General features: G+C 46.2%; 1 protein-coding gene across 3 annotated transcripts in view; it reads right to left on the bottom strand.

The window, feature by feature from the left end:
• Positions 1-21,282, bottom strand: part of BACH2 (BTB domain and CNC homolog 2) — a 393,013-nt gene that overhangs the window by 10,014 nt on the left and 361,717 nt on the right. For all 3 annotated transcript variants that reach the window (XM_070796074.1, XM_019967343.2, XM_019967346.2), the window contains 2 exons: positions 16,488-18,086; positions 4,130-4,336 (listed from right to left, as the gene is read on the bottom strand). In XM_070796074.1, the coding sequence (XP_070652175.1) occupies positions 4,130-4,336; positions 16,488-18,086 (1,806 nt within the window). The remainder of the gene's footprint in view (positions 1-4,129; positions 4,337-16,487; positions 18,087-21,282) is intronic.

Here is a 21,282-nt window from a genome sequence, read left to right as displayed (position 1 = left end):
CTAGGCTCCTCTGCCCATGGGATTCTCCAGGCAAGAATACTGGAGTGGGTTGCCATGCCCTCCTCCAGGGGATCGTTCTGGCCCAGGAACTGAATCTGCATTTCAGACATTTCCTGCATTGGCTGGAGGGTTCTTTACCACTAGCGCCACCTGGGAAGCCTCGTCGTTGTTGTTGTTAGAACAACATTAAAGAAAAACTTGAAAAGAGAAGGAATTTTCAATCCCAGGACTCAGTCACAATTTCCAATACATTTTAGGGCAACAGATATTTCCTGAGAGGCTTCAGTGGGCTTGCACTGGAGACTCAGAGATCGTCAAGACTGTCCTTGTCATGAGGAATCTACAGTCTAGGGCCAGGATTGAGGAGACAGACAGATACACAGATAATGCAAGACTAATGTGATAAGTACAAAGTCAGATGTCAGAAAGGGCTCTGAGGACAGAGACTCAGCCTCACCAAAGACTCAGGAAAGGGGTTTCTAGGAGGAGACAGTAACCTGACTTTTAAGGAACAAAAGACACAGATAAGAAAACAGTCGAGGACTGTCCCAGGTAGAGGAGACACAGCCGAGGCAGGAACACAGAGGTGCAGACAGCAGGAGATGGGGCTGGGGGAAGTGCACCGAGTTTGACTTTCTTGGGGGTCCAGTTCCAGGAAGGGATTGGAAGGTGACACTAGAGGGGTAGACTGAGTCACAGACAGCACAGTGCATCTTGTTGAGGAACCTGGCCTTTATCGTGTAGGTGACGGGAGCTGCTGAACATGCGTAAATCTTCCCTGCTTGGTGGGTGTTAATTAGATTAAAAAGAAAACAAAACACGATGTCCAGGACTATCTTGAGAACCGGTAACATTAAAAATTTTTTCTTTAATTTTTTAATTGCTTTACAATCCTGTGTTAGTTTCTGCTGCATAGCAACGTGAATCAGCTATACCTATACATATATCCCCTCCCTTTAGCCTCATTCCCATCCCCCACTCCCATCTTACCCCTGTAGGTTGTCACAGAGCACTGAGCTGAGCCCCCTGTGCTGTACAGCAGCCTCCCACTAGCTGTCTATTTCATACATGGTAGTGGAGATATGTAAGTGCTACTCTCTTGGTTCACCCCACCCTCTCCTTCCCCCACTGTCTCCACAAGTCCAGACAACAAGTAACATTTATTCAAAGTTTCTCAAGTGGGTCTTAGGAAGCATCACTACAAACAAAGCTAGTGGAGGTGATGGAATTCCAGTTGAGCTCTTTCAAATCCTGGAAGATGATGCTATGAAAGTGCTGCATTCAATATGCCAGCTAATCTGGAAAACTCAGCAGTGGCCACAGGACTGGAAAAGGTCAGTTTTCATTCCAATCCCAAAGAAAGGCAATGCCAAAGAATGTTCAAACTACCACACAATTGCACTCATCTCACACGCTAGCAAAGTAATGTTCAAAATTCTCCAAGCCAGGCTTCAACAGTACATGAATTGTGAACTTCCAGATGTTCAAGCTGGATTTAGAAAAGGCAGAGGAACCAGAGATCAAATTGCCAACATCCGTTGGATCACCAAAAAAGCAAGAGAGTTCCAGAAAAACATCTAGTTCTGCTTTATTGACTATGCCAAAGTCTTTGTGTGGATCATAACAAACTGTGGAAAATTCTTCAAGAGATGGGAATACCAGATCACCTGACCTGCCTCCTGAGAAATCTGTATGCAGGTCAAGAAGCAACAGTGAGAACTGGATATGGAACAACAGACTGGTTCCAAACTGGGAAAGGAGTACGTCAAGGCTGTATATTGTCACCCTGCTTATTTAACTTACATGCAGAGTACATCACGAGAAATGCTGGACTAGATGAAGCACAAGCTGGAATCAAGATTGCTGGGAGAAATATCAATAACCTCAGATATGCAGATGATACCATATTTATGGCAGAAAGTGAAGAACTAAAGAGCCTCTTGAGGAAAGTGGAAGAGGGGAGTGAAAAAGTTGGCTTAAAACTCAACATTCAGAAAACTAAGATTATGGCATCTGGTCCCATCACTTCATGGCAAACAGATGGGGAAACAATGGAAACTGAGAGACTTTATTTTTTGGGCTCCAAAATCACTGCAGATGGTGACTGCAGCCATGAAATTAAAAGACGCTTAATCCTTGGAAGAAAAGTTATGACCAACCTAGACAGCATATTAAAAAGCAGAGACATTACTTTGCCGACAAAGGTCTGTCTAGTCAAAGCTATTTTTTTTCAGCAGTCATGTATGGATGTGAGAGCTAGACCATAAAGAAAGCTGAGTGCTGAAGAACTGATGCTTTTGAACTGTGGTGTTGGAGAAGACTCTTGAGAGTCTCTTGGACTGCAAGGAGATCCAGCCAGTCCATCCTAAAGGAGATCAGTCCTGGGTGTTCATTGGAAGGACTGATGCTAAAGCTGAAACTCCAATACTTTGACCACCTGATGCAAAGAACTGACTCATTTGAAAAGACTCTGATGCTGGGAAAGATTGAAGGAGGGAGGAGAAGGGAATGACAGAGTATGAGATGGCTGGATGGCATCACCAACTCGATGGACATTAGTTTGAATAAGCTCCAGGAGTTGGTGATGGCCAGGGAAGCCTGGCATACTGCAGTCCATGGGGTCTCGAAGAATCGGACACGCCTGAGTGACTGAACTGAACTGAACCTGAACTCTCAAATGTCTTATCATGCTCTTAGGTTCTCATTAGGACATTGGCTTACCATGAGGCAAAGGACTGTCATGTATAGCCTGAGGACCCAAACTCAGGTCTTGACCACAGTACGTGGCCTCCCTCTTCTTCAGGCTGCCACAGACATGGGACCTGGGATGAATTTCTAGGATTGGGCCAGCAATGAATGAGCTGAATGAGGCTGTACTTCAAGGGTACAGTCAGGAACCAGAGGCCACTTGGATTTACTTCCTGTAGTTTAAGGTTGCTGATCCAGAAGGGAATGCAGACTACTGAGTGAGGGGGAGGCTTGAAAGATCAAACAATAGTCTCAGAGACAAAAGACTCCCAGGCACAGGAAGAGGTGACAACCACTCTGAGGCAGAAGTGCAGAATTCAGGACCCCAGGGCTGCTGAAGGGCTTCAGGAGATCAGGTGGCTGAGCGGCCCCTGGTGGCAGGCTGGCGTCCTGCCCCTAACCTACACCTCCGTGGGAGGCAGGAGAAAGTGCAATAACAAGATCTGGGATCAGACAACCAGACTTGCTTTCAAGCTCCATCACATGGTGGGGAGTTATCAAACCTCTCTGCACTCTGGTTTCCTTCTCTGTGAATGGAGATAAAGTAGTACTTAAATCATAGGGCTGATGTGAGGATTACATGTGACATCTACAGAAAGAGACCAGAATAATACCTGGTCCACATATGCAGCAATAAATGTTAGCTCTAGACTCACGTTGAATGGAAAATAAGAAGAATTACCTCTACGGGAGGGAAGGAATGGTAGTTTCAGATTAGCAGAGGCAAGCTATTATACACAGGATGGATGAACAACGAGGTCCTAGGATATGGCACAGGGAATTACATTCAGTATCCTATGACAAACCATAATGGAAAAGAATATGAAAAAGTATATGCATATAACTGAGTCACCTTGCTGTACAAAGGAAACTAACACAACACTGTGAATCAATTAGACTTCAAAAAAAAAGAATCACCTCTATACGAATGTGAAAGTGAAAGTCGCTCAGTGTTGTCCGACTCTTTGCGACCCCATGCACTATACAGTCCATGGCATTCTCCAGGCCAAAATACTGGAGTGGGTAGCCTCTCCCTTCTGCAGGTGATGTTCCCAACACAGGGATCAAATGCATTGCAGGAAGATTCTTTACCAGCTGAGCCACCGGGGAAGGTTGGTGGTTTGAGCACACCCAGGGACGACTGCCCCTGTGATCTATACAAATGGCTAAGATATAAAATACTGACACACAATCACACAGCCGCATAGACACACATATGTTACAGATGTAAAGCTATTATTTTTTAAGAACTCCTTTAAAAATCAATGCGAATGTCCCTGAATGGTGGCCCTTCTCTCTGCCTGTCTGGCCTTTGCTACTGAAAGTCTGCATCAGTCTTGGTCATTCCAGGTTGCTGACAGCAAAGGGCGAGCCAACTCACCAGTTTGCGGATTTCACATTCTAAGTTCTGAATACAGTCCAGCTTCCTCTTGCGGCAGCGCTGGGCGGCGATACGGTTTTTGCTGCGCCGGCGGACATCGTGAATGAACTCTAACTGCTCCGATGTCAGCTTGTGCATCTTGATCATCATCTGGAAGTCATTCCTCGGAAGGTCTGTGATTTGATCGACAGGAAATGGAAGTTTGACCTGCAACCAAGAGTAACAGAACATGATTATGGCAGCTGGATTTTATAGTTTTCATTCTGGAGAGTGGAACATCAAAAAATGGTAAAATCTCCTTTTTAATGATGACCAAGTACTATGAAAACAACTGAAGCAAGCAGTGATGATTCTTTCCTGTTCCAAATATAAATAAGATGAAATATTCAGACAAACACAATGTGAACACACACATATTATGATGTGGTTATCATTCCTGAGCTCTTAGAAGCAAACAGCATGGAAACAATGGAAAATGTATACACTGTCATGGCCACAGCGCTTTTGTAAGCAGGGCTCTACAATTAGTTGAAACCAACTCCCATTGAGCCTCAACTCAGTGAAGTAACAATTTATAGACAGACATCATCTGAGGAATCATCTAAAACACTTGAATTAAGAGAGCCCTGTACACCTTGGAGATGCTGGAAAGATGAAACAGTCGGTGTGATTTGTAGTTGCAGCAGCGTAAGGGAGACAGATATAGGGAGAGACCCTGGCGAGGCTACATCATTGAGATCTAGGAGTTAGAACTGGCTTTTAGTCCTTCCTGCCAGACTTGAGACTTCAGGCTGGTCACCATACTTTTCTGAGCCCCCGTTTCCTCATCTGCAAAATGGGGCATGCCTTTTAGCTGCACAGTGCTATTATATACCCATGAGGCACTATGGATTTTTGGAAAATAAAAAGGCCCATGCTCTCACATTTTCTTTTACAATGTGATGCTGACCTTCCTCTGTCAAAAGGTGGGATGCATGTTCCTGCCTTTTGACCAAAACAATGAAATGGGAGTAGTCCATGTAACTTCTGAGGTGACATCATAAGACCTGTACAGTATCTTCTTAGGCCTCTTAGATCAGGGCCAACCTAGGCCATGGACCAGCACCTCCTGACAGACCAGCGGCAGCATTTGATCAGAAATAAAAGGCACAATAAATGCAATGCGCTTGAATCATCCAGAAACCATCTTCCCCACAATCAGTCTGTGGAAAAATTATCTTCCACAAAATCAGTCCCTGGTGCCAAAAAGGTTGGGGACCGCTATCTAAGACTGTGCTCTCTTTAGGACACATTGTGGAGAGGCCCAGGTAGAGAGGAACTGAGGTCTCCAGCCAACAGCCAGCATCACCTCATCAGTCCCATGAATGAGCCACCTTGGATGAGGATCCTCCAGGCCCAGGCAAACCTCCAGAGGTTGCCTCCTGCCAACATCTGACTTAAACCCCACGAGATATTCTGAGCCAGGCATGCTCAGATGGGCCACTTCTGAATTCCAGACCCACAGAAACAATGAGAAATGTTAAATGATTGTTTGAAGCTACAAAGTTTTGGGGTGATTTGTTGCATGGGTGCGTGCTAAGTCTCTTTAGCTGTGTCCGACTCTTTGACCCTATAGACCATAGACCACCAGGCTTCTCTGTCCACGGGATTCTCCTGGCAAGAATACTGGAGAGGGTTGCCAAGCTCTCCTCCAGGGGTTCTTCCCCACCCAGGGACAGAAGCTACATCTCTTACATCTCCTGCGTTGGCAGGGAGGTTCTTTACCACTATGCCACCTGGGAAGCCCTGGGATGATTTGTTATGCAGCAACAAATAATTGATGCAGATACTGTTTTCAGCAAGAGTCTCACTTTCAAATTCTTGTAAATCAAGGAAAAGGTGAGCATCCTCCAAAGAATCCTTCTTTAGCATTTAGCAGAGAACCAACGTTCTCTCGAGCTTCCTCTGCACCAAGATAGAGAACACAGACCTGCACCTTCCAGTAGTCTGCCACTGCCCCCTTCAGGACTCCCTATGAGGCAGAGACTTCAGGAGTCAGCTCTGGTCCCGTCCAGAAGCTTCTGGAAGTGGAAGGTTGAGTGTTGCTTGGCCAAGACACAGTGTTTCCCAGCTCAGGGGCTGAGCGCCTGCTTAACACGAGCATCTGCTTTGGGTACACCAGCAGATGGAGCTATAAACCTAAACTTCGTTCAGGCACTAGCCCAGCGCTGTCCAATGCAAACAACGTGAGCTGCCAGTGGGATTGTTACGCCTTCTAGTAGCCACGTTAAAGGAAGTGAAAAGAAACAGGTGACACTAATTTTAATAATAGACCAAATAGAACCTAATGTAGCTAAAATATTATCAACAGTAATCAGCATAAAATTAATAAGACATTTCACTTTTGGGGGGATACCACATTTTCAAAACCCGAGGTGCATTTTATACTTGGGTGTGCCTCACCATTCAGACTAGCCTCATTTCCAGTGCTCAGTAGCCACATGCGGCGTGTGCCTCCTGTACTGGGCAGCATAGCTTTAGCAGACAGAACAAGTAGACTCGAGTGAACTTGGATAACCAGAGGAACAGACAGGCCATTCTGGGTTTAACTGATCAAAATCCTTTTGGTGAAGAAATAGCCCTTAGTTAGTATTCAGAACCTACAGGGTTATGTCTGGGTCATTCAGGGGAGTGAGAGGAAGATCTTTAATCCTGAGCTCAGGCTTTTGCTTTGGTTGCATCAGAGGCAGGCAGCCCCTGAGTGAGTCTGGACCCTGGCATTTGTGGTTACTTAATCCCCTGGCACAAAGGCAATCCTAGTAAATGATCGTTTGCCTTCCTGCGTCTGGGTGCGACGGCTCAGTCAGGTTTCTTCATAGCTCTAAGCCTGTGAGACGTGGCATTTGCTGAAGGCTCCCGATGGGTGCTCTGATTGAACTTCCATAGGGCAACCTCTGTTCCATGACAGCTGTCCAATGCTGGCTCAGGAGGGCAGAAATCACCACAGTGCGCATAACAGCACAGTCGGCTCAGCCCTGCTCCAGCCGCTAATGACGGGCGGTCAGCACAAACAGCTCCTTGTTATGGGCCCGGCAAAGGGCTTTGTCCACAGGCCGTGTTTGCACAGGGCTTATTATGATACGAAAGAATGTTTGATTTCTCTTTTATATGCCTTGGATAACAAACAGACTCAGATCCTGGACAGTACCTACACAACACAGAGGTCTGTCTGTTGGGCACAGGGATGTCCCCACACCAGGCAGCAGGCGTGTTTTCACAGCAAGCATGACAATGCTTTGGGCCTCACGGCGTCTCCCCCTCTGCTGACAACAAAGCGATTCTGCTGATGCTCTACATTTTCAGACAGAATATATACCTATGGCTCAGGCCACAGGGAAAGTCACAAGGCCTTCTATACCAAGGGCTACTGTATTTAACATTCTCTAGACAGCCTGTATAAAAAATAAACCACTATGGTAACAGCACCGAGGTTGACAGGAAAGAGGAAAAATCAACAATGCTGGTTTCAAAGTCCTTGAAGCAAAAGGCCATATAACTTTTCAGCAGAGCTGTTGCAACTCAAGCTGCTTTGCAGAGGTTGAAGGAAAATTGTCCACTATAGACTCTTCCATGTGAAAAAAATCCCCCCAGCCCCAACTACTCTGGTCTCTTTCTAAAGTGTGCTGCGACCCCCTCAAGCAAGGGAGGGATTACCCCAACTACCAAAGGGAAGCCCCTGACGTCGTTCTTGGAAAGGTGTGGCAGAAACCTTACCACAGCTATTTGCCAATTTCAGGGTAGGAAGTTCTAAACTGATGGGCATCTTCCCTGGAGATAAATGTCAGCCACAGACCCACTGAGGAGCTGGGAAAACGTTCCTTTCCCAGGCTGGAAGGCACCCACCTATTCCTCAAATGGGCTCAAAAGTCAGCTAAAGTGACTTGGCCTTGGACACTGAGAAGGCTGAGGCCCTCCTGCCTTTCTTTCGGCAAACTTTTCCAACTCAAATAGACCCAGTAGGGCTTCACATCTTATTTACTGTCCCTCCACCCACTGATTCCTTCAGGATTTCACTTCTCAGAGGTGACATAGTTTTCATTCCCCAGACCCTCATAAATAGTGAGGTGACGGGATGCAAAGTCCAGCGAACCAGCAGCATCACCTGTTAAGCGGCCAGCCTGCAGCTACATTCAGTGATCAGTCATGCATGAGGCTCAGCACAGAGGCACAGAAAGCTGACCAGGCTGTTTAGAAGGGTGAGGGCCCAAGGGGTCCAGGAAGCCCATGGTCTCTTTAGACAGGTGGTGCCCCAGCTTTGGATCTCAGTGGAGACTCACTCTCAGTGTCAGGGGCATCTTGGCTTGTCTCATCCTCTAAGGACCACGGTGGAGGATGTTTTCACCCGGGACTCACTCTGGGCTGGGTCAGTATTAACCAGAGGAGGGGATTTCACTCCTGGGGGCTCCAGCTCTGGAGCCAATGGTGAAATGAGTGGCCCCTGCGGTGCAGATAACCTCTGGCCCCAAGGGCTGACAAAAAGTGGGAAGAGGCTCTGACATTTGGACAGTGAATGAAGCTTAAATATTCCTCCTCAGGGGCCTGACCACGGGATGCTGCCAGCTAGACCCCAGGGGCTGGCGCTTCTTTCTCACCAGACAGAAATCAGCTGTTCCCTTTCTCTCTCCTGCCAACACCTACCCTGGTTCTACCGCCCAAACAACATCCCCTCTCTTCCAGTGAAACAAAATATCATTTAAGCATTGTATGAGAAATATAACTTCTAGCAGCAAATTCAAAGAAAAAAGAATTCCCACTCCCAACCATCAACGCTCCTGGGTTTCCCTGTGACCTTGGCCTCCTGGCACGCTTGTCACAGGCTGGTGATCAGCCGGTACTCTGGCTACCTCACCTTGCCATGCCTCTCAATACACATCTCACTTGCCTGATGTCTTTGGTGTGCTGGATGGGGGCTACTGGAGAGGCAGGACAGAGATGCAAATGTTGCAGAAAAAAAGGCGAAAAGAAGCACCTCTTTCACCTAGAGATTCCAACTAGAAGCACCAGCCCCAGGGGTCAAGCTTCAATCCTATCTCTTTTCTTCGTTTCACAATTAGATGCTGAGCAGAAGCTGCAGGAATTGGATCCTCTTAGCAGTACCCTGGGAGAAGGCAATGGCACCCCACTCCAGTACTCTTGCCTGGAAAATCCCATGGATGGAGGAGCCTGGTAGGCTACAGTCCATGGGGTCGCTAAGAGTCGGACACGACTAAGCGATTTCACTTTCACTTTTCACTTTCCTGCATTGGAGAACGAAATGGCAACCCACTCCAATGTTCTTGCCTGGAGAATCCCAGGGACGGCGGAGCCTGGTGGGCTGCCGTCTATGGGGTCGCACAGAGTCAGACATGACTGATGCGACTTAGCAGCAGCAGCAGCAGTACCCTGAGGATCTTAACAGCACAGTCACTTCTCCAAAACATGTAACATTTATGCTCTTTAAAAAAAAAATGTTCTAGCTGTGCTGAGCGGCATGTGAGATATAGTTCTCTGATCAGGGGTCAAACCCACACCCCCTGCATTGGAAGCCCAGAGTCTTAACCACTGAACCTTCAGGCAAGTCCCTAACACAAATGCTTTCGAAAGCCCCTCAGATCCCTGTGAGCTGTCTGGGGATCTGCTGCCCTGTGGGCTGATTCCAGTCCTCTTTGAATGGGGATAGCTGGCTTTGAGCCGGGCAGATGCCAAAGACAAAACCTCTTCTGCCAAAGACAAGCTTCTCACACAACTGTCCTTCTAACCTCTGATCTCACGGTCCAGTTTCTGGAACAAACACAGGACATCTAGAATTTGGCTGTGATGCTACAATTACTGAGCTGTGTGATCCCAGGCAAGTCTTTTCCTGCTCTGTACTGAAGCTCTTTGAGGATCTGGGAGTCAGAGGGATTCAACATCGGTCCTACTTAGCTTACAGGGTTGCCATGAAGAAAAAAATTGGATAACAGATGGAGAAAGTGCTCTGAAAAGTTGGAACTGCCTTATAATTATGAAGTGTTACTAACGGGAGTAGTAGTTGTAGCAGTAGCATTAGTGTTTCAGTTTGTCCACCATCTTTCTTTGTCACAAAGTTTCTTCTTTTGGTCATACGGCATGCTTTGGAGTTCCAGATGCTAAGAGTCTTTCTAGCCAAAACGAAAACATTGTTTTCATTTGAAATATGGCTGACTTCCATGCTGCCCAGAATGGTTTTCGTTTTATTAAGCAGACCGACTACAGTTACTTTTTAAAAGATTTCTGATTCAACAAGCCACAAAAACGACTGTAAAATCTTTATATCCAACATATGTCTGGAAGTCAACATCTGGGTGGAAGAGTTAGAGTCAGACATGGCTCTTTGATAACATTTCAGTGTTTGTTCTGGACCTTACTTCTCCCTGCCCTCACACATCCACAAGGATACACGTACATGCAGCATCCTAGTATGCTTTTACCACTCTTGATATGAAACGTGTTAATAAAATAAATCCAACTAATCAATGCCTTTGATTATGCAAATAAACTGTTTTCCTGCTGCTTCTTTATTAAAATCTACAGTTAATGCTTGCGGTACAAAACTATTCACTAAGACTCTTACTACTTGGCACATGCTTGTGACTTTTCAATAATTTTCAAATTCTAAAAGCAAACCTGTAAACCACAATGAGGTACTATACCACTAGAACGACTATATAAAAAAAGGACAATAACAAATGTTGATGAGGGTGCAGAGAAACTGGATTCCTCATACAAGGCTGGTGGGAATATAAAATGGCTCAGTTACCTTGGAAAACCGCCCAGTAGTTCCTCAAAAGGCTAAACTTAGAGTTATCATATGATTTAGCTATTCCACTCCTTGGTATATGAGAAGAATTGAAAATATATGTCTACAAAAAACCTGAACACAAATACTCTTCATGGCATGATCAATAATAGCCCCCAAATGGGAATAACCTAGCATCCCTCAACCAATGAATGGATCAACAAAATTAGTGTATCTACATAGCGGAATATTATTCAGCAATAAAAAGAAGTGAAGAACAAATACATGATAATGTGCCAGGTGGATACAGTGATAGCAAGAAGGAACCTTGAAAACATGCTAAGTGATGAAGCGAGACACAAAAGGCCACGTGGCTAGATTCTACTGAAATGAAACATCTGGAATGGGCAAATCTACTGGAGACAAAGGTATATTAGTAATTTCTTGGAGTGATGCAGAGAAGGCAATGGCAACCCACTCCAGGACTCTTGCCTGGAAAATCCCATGGACGGAGGAGCCTGGTATGCTGCAGTCCATGGGGTCGAGAAGAGTTGGACACAACTGAGTGACTTCACTTTCACTTTTCACTTTCATGCATTGGGGAAGGAAATGGCAACCCACTCCAGTGTTCTTGCCTGGAGAATCCCAGGGACAGGGGAGCCTGGTGGGCTGCCGTCTATGGGGTCACACAGAGTCGGACCCGACTGAAGCGACTTAGCAGCAGCAGCAGCAGCACCAGCTTGGGGTAAGGGAAGAGGAGAATGAGAAGTGATTGCTACTGGATATTGTATTTCTTTTTTTGAGGTGATGAAAATATTCTGGAATTAGACACTGTAATGGTCCTACAACTTTATGAATCATTAAAAACCACTGAATTGTTCACATTAACAGAGTGAATTTTATGGTATATCAATTGTATTTCAGTCAAAACAAAAACCTGTGTGATATATGTACACAGAAATCAAACATTATAGGAATACACAGAAATCTTTCCCTATATTCCCTCCCTGCCTCCCATTTCATCTTATTATCTATACTGCTCTTATTGTTTATAATATATTTAGAAAGTAAACTAGGACCATGTTATGTATACTGTTTGTTACTTTTTCCACTTAATATGACCTATTCATTTTTTCATAATTGGAAGTAAGAAAAAAAATTCCCACGTAGACTTTTTAGGTATGAAGGCATGAAGTCATGAAGAAACATACTGATCACTTGATTATATAAAATTTAAACTTTTTTAAATGGAAAAAGATACTATAGAAATAGACTAGGAGAAATAAAAATTTAAAAAAATAACAAAGAATTCAAGAAACTTAATGATAAAGGTCATGGTTCTGAAATGACTTGACAATTATCAAACATAATCTGTAATTATTTTTCAGGATTTGTGCGTGTGCTCAATTGCTCAGTCATGTCCAACTCTTTGCGACCCTATGGACTGTAGCCCAGCAGGCTCCTCTTTCAAGGCAAGAATACTGGAGTAGGTTGCCATTTCCTTCTCCAGGGCATCTTCCTACCCAGGAATCGAACCTGCTGCTGCTGCTAAGTCACTTCAGTCGTGTCTGACTCTGTGCAACCCCAGAGACCACAGCCTACCAGGCTCCTCTGTCCCTGGGATTGAACCTGAGTCTCCTGCATATCTCCATATATATGAACAATTTTTATTTCATGATAAACAAAGACCAAAAATTTAGTTTAAAAAAACAGACTAGGAGAAGATATAGGCAACATGTACAAGAAAGGATTAATATTCTTAAATTAAGGATTCTGTAAACTCTTTAAAGTCAAACACCACGCACACACACACAAATGGACAAATGGCAAGTCCAAGAAAAAAGAGAATACAAATGATGAATACATGTAAGAAAAATATCAACTGCATTAGAAGTCATCATGTCTTGTCTATCGGATTGGCAAATGTAAAAGGACTGGTGACCACTACTACTGGCAAGAACAGGGGCAATGGACACGCTCGTAAGTTTTGCTGGAGGCTGTGTGAATTGCTACAACCTTTTGAGAAAGTAAATAGGTAGTATTTAACAAATGAGTATGACCTTTAACCCACTTATGGAACTTTAACTCACAAAAATAAAAGCACCATCACCAAATAAATATGTTCACAAGAATGTTTATTGTGGCAATGTTTGTAAGAGGGAAATACAGGAAATGGAAATGTCTGTTGGTAGGTGATCACTGAGTAAGCTGTGATGTATAGGAACCAAGGATATTGAAGAAGCTTGTGTTAACCCTACACAATTGACCTAGAGGCATGTACACAGCAGACAGCTCTGTGCAAAAAGCAAGCTGCTTAGTAATTAAATGTGTGTTGTGTTGTGCTTAGTTACTCAGTCGTGTCCAGCTCTTTGCAACCTCATGGATTGTAGCCCACCAGGTTCCTCTAAAGGCTATTAAAGTAAAACCCAAACCCATAGACATGTGAATATATTTATATATTATTGTAGGCAAAGAGAAAGCCCGATAAATTTGGTACATTATGGGCTTGGTATGTTCTGCTTGATTATTTTTAAAAAGGAACTTCAAAAAGATGGTTGTTGATAAAGGACAATATTGTGCTTATTTAAACTTTTCCCAAAGCTGGGGAATACTTAGGATGAGAAGTCAATGTTGATGAGATGGGAGGGTAAAGAGAGTATAACCAGAAATCAGAATATTCTGTTCACTTGGAAAAGAAGTCACCTGGAACCTTACATGAGAGCAGACCAGGGCAGAATCAGCCCAAGAGATACTGGCTTCTGAATCATTTATGATTCACTTTGTGAAGAGCTTACCTTCAGCGTTATTGCTGGAGACCACACTTCCACTGGGGTCAAAGAAACTCCCCAAAGCAAATAATTAGCTCAAAGAGGAACAGTCATGCTCAGTCCCTGAGACAGTTCTTAGAAAACCTAATCTCTTCTACTTTAGGAAAATGAAAAGGTCAAACTGGGAAAACTTTAACTTTACTATAACAATTCTACCCAAAATGTACTACTGAGAGGGGCTAAATGTGACTCCTGAAATGGCACAGAAATTTGGAAAATTTCTTTTGAGACTGTTTAGCAATGTAAAGAATAGATTCATTTTTTTTTAAGTGAAAATAAAAATATTTTTGAAAATAGTGTATATTTTTTGAGGGGAGACTAGCCCTGTTCATGACTACTGTGTAGGCTGAATAATTCCCCCATTTCACTGATTCATGTAAAACTGAAAAGTTCTAGGGACTTCTCTGATGGTCCAGTGGTCAGGAATCCACCTTCTGATGCAGGGAAATTGGGTTCAATTCCTGGTTGGCGAATCAAATCCCACATGCCTCGGGGCAGCTGAGCCTATGCGCCCCAACCAGAGAGAAGTTCGTCCACTGCAATGATGAAGATCCCACATGCCACATCTAAGACTCAGTGAAGACAAAACAACACAAACCTTGCAAAGTTCTAAGGCAGACAAGTGATAAAGCCTCAACACAGGAAAGATGCCTGTGCCCTTGTTGGTGGCATTCAGTTTCAAGAATTGACTTCAAGTTCTCTTTTGGGATGTAAGAGAGATAAAAGGAGATTTTTCTGAAATGGACAGGTCCTTGGACATATGCAGCTGTCATGCACACACATCCTTTTTAGTTAATGGTGGGGCTCCTCTTAAGAGAGAGACAAAAAGAAAGAAAGACTGAGAGACATTTGTCTTTTTCACGAGATATGTATCCTTAGAGAAATCATTACGCCAATGGACTCAGTGACCGGGCTTCTGAATCAGGAACGCTTATGAATAATTTCAGGGGGAAAAAAAGAAAACCTCCTAAAAGTTGTGATCAGAGAGAAAGAAATGAGTGAAGAGAGAGAACACAAACTTTAACTGTTCTCACCAAACCTCCACCTTCTCAGGTGGCAGACCCAGATGTGACTCTGGCTTGGGACACTGAGCCCAACCCTCCATTCCAAACCCTAGGAGATACAGTGTACTCAGTTTCCCATTCAAATTTCCTTTTTATTGTCTCTTAGTTAAACTAAATCCTTTCAGTATATTTCTCTTTCCATTTCTGCTAGGTAGTAACGGAGGGGTGGGGACCAGGCTAGGTAAAAGGCGAGGAAGTGACCACAGGGCATGTCTGTAGTTGGTACAGGGAGTTCGGAAGCTGATTGCAAAACATGCCCAATTGAAACACTTCATGTGCTTCTTGCCAACCTCACAGAGGGCTGAATAAACTGCACGTGGCTCTGTGAAAAGCCAGCTCACCCCGTGTGGCATTTCTGCTGTCTGGTTGGGTTAACATCCCTGCTTTACTAGAGGCTAATATCCAGGGAGCGCAGACGTGGATGAAGTGCACTGGCCTAATGAGAATCACGCTTCATTTCCGCCTGTGTTTTTCGGAGATGCAGTTCTCAGGAGGGGCTTGGCACTAGGCTTGCTCTGAGACACAGGTGGCAGGTCTCACGTGGGGTCCCTGGCAGTCACTACCAGATCGTGACACAGACACCCTCAGCTCTTTCTGGGGGCTTCTCGTGTTACAAGGGAAGGGGGATCACCTGCGGTGTCCATTCTTTTCTTTCCTTGGCCACATGAGTCTCGCTCACGATGTGGCTGGCGTTGCACCTGCTTCCTCTCCCAGCAGTGGGAAGATATGGATGGAGCCTTTGGGAATTTTTACCTAGAAAGCACTTCACTTTTAGTGTGGACAAAAACTGCTACTCAACCCCACTGCTCCTTAAAATGACTCTCACCGTTTGTGGGGCCCTTGGGCAATGACCCATGATACGGTCAGGTGCGACCGACAAAGGTGCTTCCTCAGTGATACTGGGGCCAGGATGGATGGTGAGCTGTCCATCACCTGCATTCACAATGGACAAGGGATGACTCCAGGGTCCCTGTTGACAAGGAAACTTAAAGGTGCTGGGAAAGCACGGGCTTACTGTGAATCTCTCCAGTTTCAATCAGTCAATTCTGAAAGCAATTTTATACTTTTCTTCTCACTGAAGAAGCGAGGGGCAAGGATGACGGTGACAGGTATGGCATTCTTTCAAAGCAGACAGGGCAGGGGGGATCTGGAGTACCTGCACACGCTTTCAGGCATCAGACTTTTTTCCCACTAAGCTCTTTGCCTATGCTTTTTGAGGACTGAAATCTCGATCAAATTTCAAGTGCTGTCTGGGGCAAATTGGTTAATTCTGAATCACCTCCAAGGATTCTGCCTCTGTGGATGAGGGGGATGGGGCGGGTGTGTGGTTTAGTCACTCATTTGTGTCTGACTGTGACACCACGGACTGTGACTGTGGCCTGCCAAGCTCCTCTGCCCATGGGATTTCCCATGGCAAGAATACTGGAGTGGGTTGCCATTTCCTTCTCCAGGCGGTATCTTCACCACACAGGGTTCGAACCCAGGTCTCTTGAACTGCAGGCGGTCTCCTGCATTGCAGGCAGATTCTTTACCGACTGAGCCACCAGGGGAGGATGGGGGAGGCGGTCCCTTAACTGTATAGCTTAAATCTTGGCAAACAAGAACAATCTGGCAGTGGTGGGGGGGTCAGGGAGAGTCCAGATAAAGGACTGAGGGTGGATCACATGCTTGAATTTATGCGGGTTCCCTACCTCCTGGCCCCTGTCCTGCACAGGACACGACTCACTGTCTGCTTCCGAGAACGATCCGGATTCGTCGCTGGAGTTGGTTCCATAAGACTGCTCACATTTAATCTGGGGTCGGACTTGGTTGTACATTCCGTCTCCCATCAGGCCTGGTTCCTGATGTTCTGTGGCAAGGAATCTGGCTCCCTGGGAACAGGGCGAGGAGGAGAACTCGCAGAGAGGGAGGCTGCAGGGCGAGCCCCCACTCCCATCCTCTGCGTAGGAGTAGGAGGAGCACGAGCTGGAAGTCCTTGTCCTGGTCTCCAACGGGGGCGAGCGAGGGCACACTTTGATTGGCACCGGGCAGCTAGTGTTGGGCCGCATCCTTCCTGGCAAGTGGTCTGCCATCAGCCCACCGTGAGGGTAGGCCTGTGAGCTGGGGAGGGACTGGCCGGCCCCCACCCACAGGCCCTTTGGCACCGGCTCGGAGAGGTCTTTGTCCAGAGCGCTTACCCCAGAATACGAGTGCACCGCGGTGCTCACTTGGTCACAGGCGCTGGAGGAGAAGATGACGCTTCTCCGGTCCAGCTCTCCTTCCTGTTTACAGAGAGCCTCCAAGCCAGGCCCCTTGAGGGGCGACCCCATGGTGAAGCTGGACGTGTCCTTCTGGCCCATGTGGGGCTGTCCGTAATTCCCCGGGAAAGGGGCGTAGTCAGTTTTAAGGTCACCCTGAGTGATCCCCTTGTCAAAAGGGCACGCTGAACTCCTGGCAAAGTGCTGCTGAGAGGTCCCGGGCAAGCCGGACGACTCCACACTTTTTGTTATGCTGAACAGAGACCTTAAGCAGGACGGGGAGGGCGCGCCCCTGGACCTCTCCAGGCAGGCGGCCCCGGCAGGGGGCGCGGGGACGGGAGCGGGGGCGGGGCTGGGCTGTTTCCGGTCCATTTCCACGTCGCCCGCTCGGTCTTTGACGTCAGGCTCATCTCCGGACAGGCAGAGCGTGATGCTCTCTTCTTCGTTCTCTTCGCTGGGCGGCTCGCTTTTAATCTGCCCCACGGCAAGCCCCGGTTTGAGGCTGGTGCCAGAGTGATCTTCACTGAATGTGCTTGCAAAACCTGAGGTACTGTGTGATGATGCGTTATAGACATTCTTGGTACATGCAAGCTGGTATTTCTTGTATCTGGGGTACTGCGTTAACGCGTCCTTGGCCGAGCTCTCCTTGGTGTCCGCGGGCACGTCGGACTCGGGCAACAAAACTTCTTCCTTCTCTGCCACTGGGATGGTGGTGGCCTCAAAGCTGATGGGATCTGGAAGCATCTGGTCCCTAGGGCAAGCCATCTTGGCCGTATCCGAATCCATGGTCTCCTCCTCTTCGTCCTCCTCCTCTCCCGCGCTGTCCTCGGGGTCCTCGTGCGGGCGCTGGCACGCAGCATCCTTCCGGCACACGAAGAGGCCATCCTCGCTGTTCAGGAGCTGGGTCTGCAGGAAGCTGAAGCAGGAGTCCTCCAGGTTGTGCATGCGCAGGAACTCGGCACAGCGGATGACCTCGCGGATGTTTTCTCTGCTGAGTAACAGCTTGGCGGTGTAGGCGAACTGCAACAGTGGCCCAAACCCCCTGGCCGTGACCTGCAAAACAAACAGGGAAATCGCCAACCGTTACCGTCAGCACTGCTATTGTCCCGAATCTCTCAACTGAAGCAAGATAACCAGACAGCGCTAATGTCCCAGGATAAAGACTGCAAAGGAGCAGTTAATCTCGTCCTGGGTCAGCAATGATTCGGCTCCCAATAATTAGGGCCTGTCTCGTGCACGCCACTGCTCTACTCATCACGATACACAGAACTGAAAATCACCAGGGTCAAGTGGCTAAACAAGATGACAACGGGTTCAGTGTTTACACTAATGAAATATCCTGGCAAAAATGCACGGTAACAATGGGACGCCTATTAATTTCCCTCCCCATCCATCCTGTTGAGAGCCATTGTACATCAGGAGTGCTGTGATGCTTCTTACAGCTCGCTCGAGCCAAAGAAAGCGTTATAATTTTCTTGTCAACTGCAAAACCGGCAATATGGCCCTGTTAAAAACCGGAAAGTCCACGGGGCTTTGAAAATAGTTTTTTGCTCACTTACAAAGTTAAAAGGAGACATTAAAAGCAACTCCTATTTTTTTGCTCACTCATCATGATTTCTAGTTGAGATTTGCCAGCCATCATGTCATATCCCATCTTAACAATGGTACCAGAGAAGTCAGTCCTTAGCAGTGTTCTCAACAAGAAATTAACTCTTGGCCCATAAAACGGGGTTGCGGGGGAGGCGGGCGCGGAGGGTGTTACAAAACTAAACAAACCGGCTGTCATTCAAATGGTTGAAGCTGCTGAATGGCACGGGACATGGGCAATTCTTTCCCTAATTATAAGCAGCAGCCCTGCCACACAGCTGTCTTCTTTCCTGGTAAACCTTCAGGGGCTGAGCCTACTGTCCTGTGCTGCTCATCCATTTCATTTTACACAGATTGGGAATGTGCTATTTATGCACAGCGTGTGTACATGGGCATGCGTGCATGCACACAAACACGCAGAATGACTTAGTTAGAAATATGTTGCCTAAGGCCAGTTGTTTTTTCAGATGGAAATGGATGAAACCTCCTGGTGGTCAGGGCAGGCTTCCTTGTGTGTGTCTGTTCAGTCGCTCAGTTGTGTCCGACTCTTTGCCCTTACCCTATACACAAACCCATGCATCCTCTAAGTTCTTGCAAGCACTGCTGACCCCACAAGGAAGGGAAGGGAGGCACATTCATGAATCACATGTACAAAACAAATGAAAGCAGTGGTCATGGGTCCTTGCTGGGAGCTATAGTAGCAGTGATTTAAAAAATCTCTGCTAGGGGAATAAATGTGGAGCAAGATAAACCAGCAGGCTTGGTAGATGACTGCCACAGGAACAGAATTCAGCACAGCACACAGAGCCCAGACTCTTGGGAGGACCTGAAACTGTTGTTCAAAATTCAGCTCAGACATCGCTCCTCTGGGAGCCCTCTGCAGACCTCCTAGAGATCGAATGACAGCATCCTCTCAGTCCCCATGGCCGGAGTGAGGAAATACTCGGTCTTCCCCAAGGCAGCACTGATTTTATAGCATTGCACCTTGTCTTTTTAAAATTTATTTGGCTACACCAGGTCTTAGTTGTGGCATATGGGCTCTTTAGTTTCAGCATGTGGGATCACATGCATGATCCCATGGGATCCCATGCATCCCTCTGCACCGGGAGCTCGGAGTCTCAGTCATGGACCACCAGGGAAGTCCCTATATCACTGCATTCTAAGGGAATGCCTAGTAAGGTAAATTTCTTAGATACAGAGATGACTGGAATTTTAATTGTTAATATTTTTTAAATACTTTCAATAAAAACCTACCACAAAAACACATGACTGCAAAGACCCACATTATAGTTCTACAAAGGCAATCACTGCCATCTCCCTTTTATTGTACTTAATTGTGTCTTTCTACCAGTGGACAACAAAGTTTCTTCAGATCAGGGGCTTTTTCATTTCTGTTTGTGACCCTGAATCTAACTAGGGCCTCTAAATATCTGATAAAAGCTGGTATATTACTGAATATGTCAGAAGTTCAACTGAGCCCCTAACAGAAAACTACAGTGTCGAGAAAGTGACAAGTTTGTTTGGTTAGTTTGGCCTTAGGTTACTTTTGGAGAAAGGCATTGTGTCAACCAACAAACTACACCGATTAACTCATCAACAGTGGGCGGGGGTGCTTATTTGCTGTGTCCCCTAGTACCTGTGGGCTTCCCTGTGGCTCAGCTGGTAAAGAATCCGCCTGCAAAGTGGGAGACCTGGGTTCAATCCTGGGGTTGGGAAGATCCCTTGGAGAAGGGAAAGGCTACCTACTCCAGTATTCTAGCCTGGAGAATTCCGTGGACTGTATAGTCCATGGTATCACAAAGAGTCGGACACGACTGAGTGACTTTCACTCACTCACTCACCCCTAGTACCCACATCGAAAGGGAGCACATCTGACCACGTTTGTTCTAAGTTGACATGGCAACAGATTCAGCAGATGTCTGTTTTGTGTACTTTTCTCCCAGGAACCTTTAAAAGGGGGTGTAAGATAAGGAAGTGCATATTGATAAGTAACTACAGAAGGTTGCCGAGAATGTCACAGGACCCATTTTTTCATTGTAACGTGGCTCCACCACAAAGAGAAAGTGGCAGAATCAAGACAGATTTGATTCCTTCATCAGGAAGCATCCTCTGCTCCCCGCCAAGGCAATCTGCCAGTTGCAGAGTAGATAATACACATCTTGAGTTTTGGCAGATGCACTCATTATATGGGAAATCTGGGAAACTCATCTCAATGCTATTTATTTATTTTTTCATACAGCGCTCCTTACGCTCTCATCCCCATTTTTTTTTTTTTTAATCTTGATGTGGTCTCGGTAAGCCACACCACTGCCTGCATTATGACTGCGTTAAAGAAAATTCCTAAAGAAGCTAAGAGACATCCATGGGTATCACTAGATAAGTCCTGGGAGCCACCACCTGCCTCAGGGCAGCAAGGAGCTGCAGGAAGCTCTCCACTTAGGGCCAGGCTGTTGCTTCAATGTAGGAGTGGGGCCAAGGATGCCAATAAGCACAGTCTCCACATCCCAAATCAGTTCACCAATCCTTTTGGGTTCAGGAGACATGACGAGCTTGGAATGATGGTTACATGCTCACAAACAAGTCAAGAATAAAAACAGGGTTGTAAACTGTCATTCAAGCCCAGGTCGGAGGAAATGGTGTCCTCACCATGAAATCTTAAGCA

Source organism: Bos indicus, chromosome 9 (assembly GCF_029378745.1).
Source record: "Bos indicus isolate NIAB-ARS_2022 breed Sahiwal x Tharparkar chromosome 9, NIAB-ARS_B.indTharparkar_mat_pri_1.0, whole genome shotgun sequence".
Lineage (NCBI taxonomy): Eukaryota > Metazoa > Chordata > Mammalia > Artiodactyla > Bovidae > Bos > Bos indicus.
Note: the sequence above shows the minus strand (reverse complement) of the source record. Positions and strands in the feature narration are given on the sequence as shown.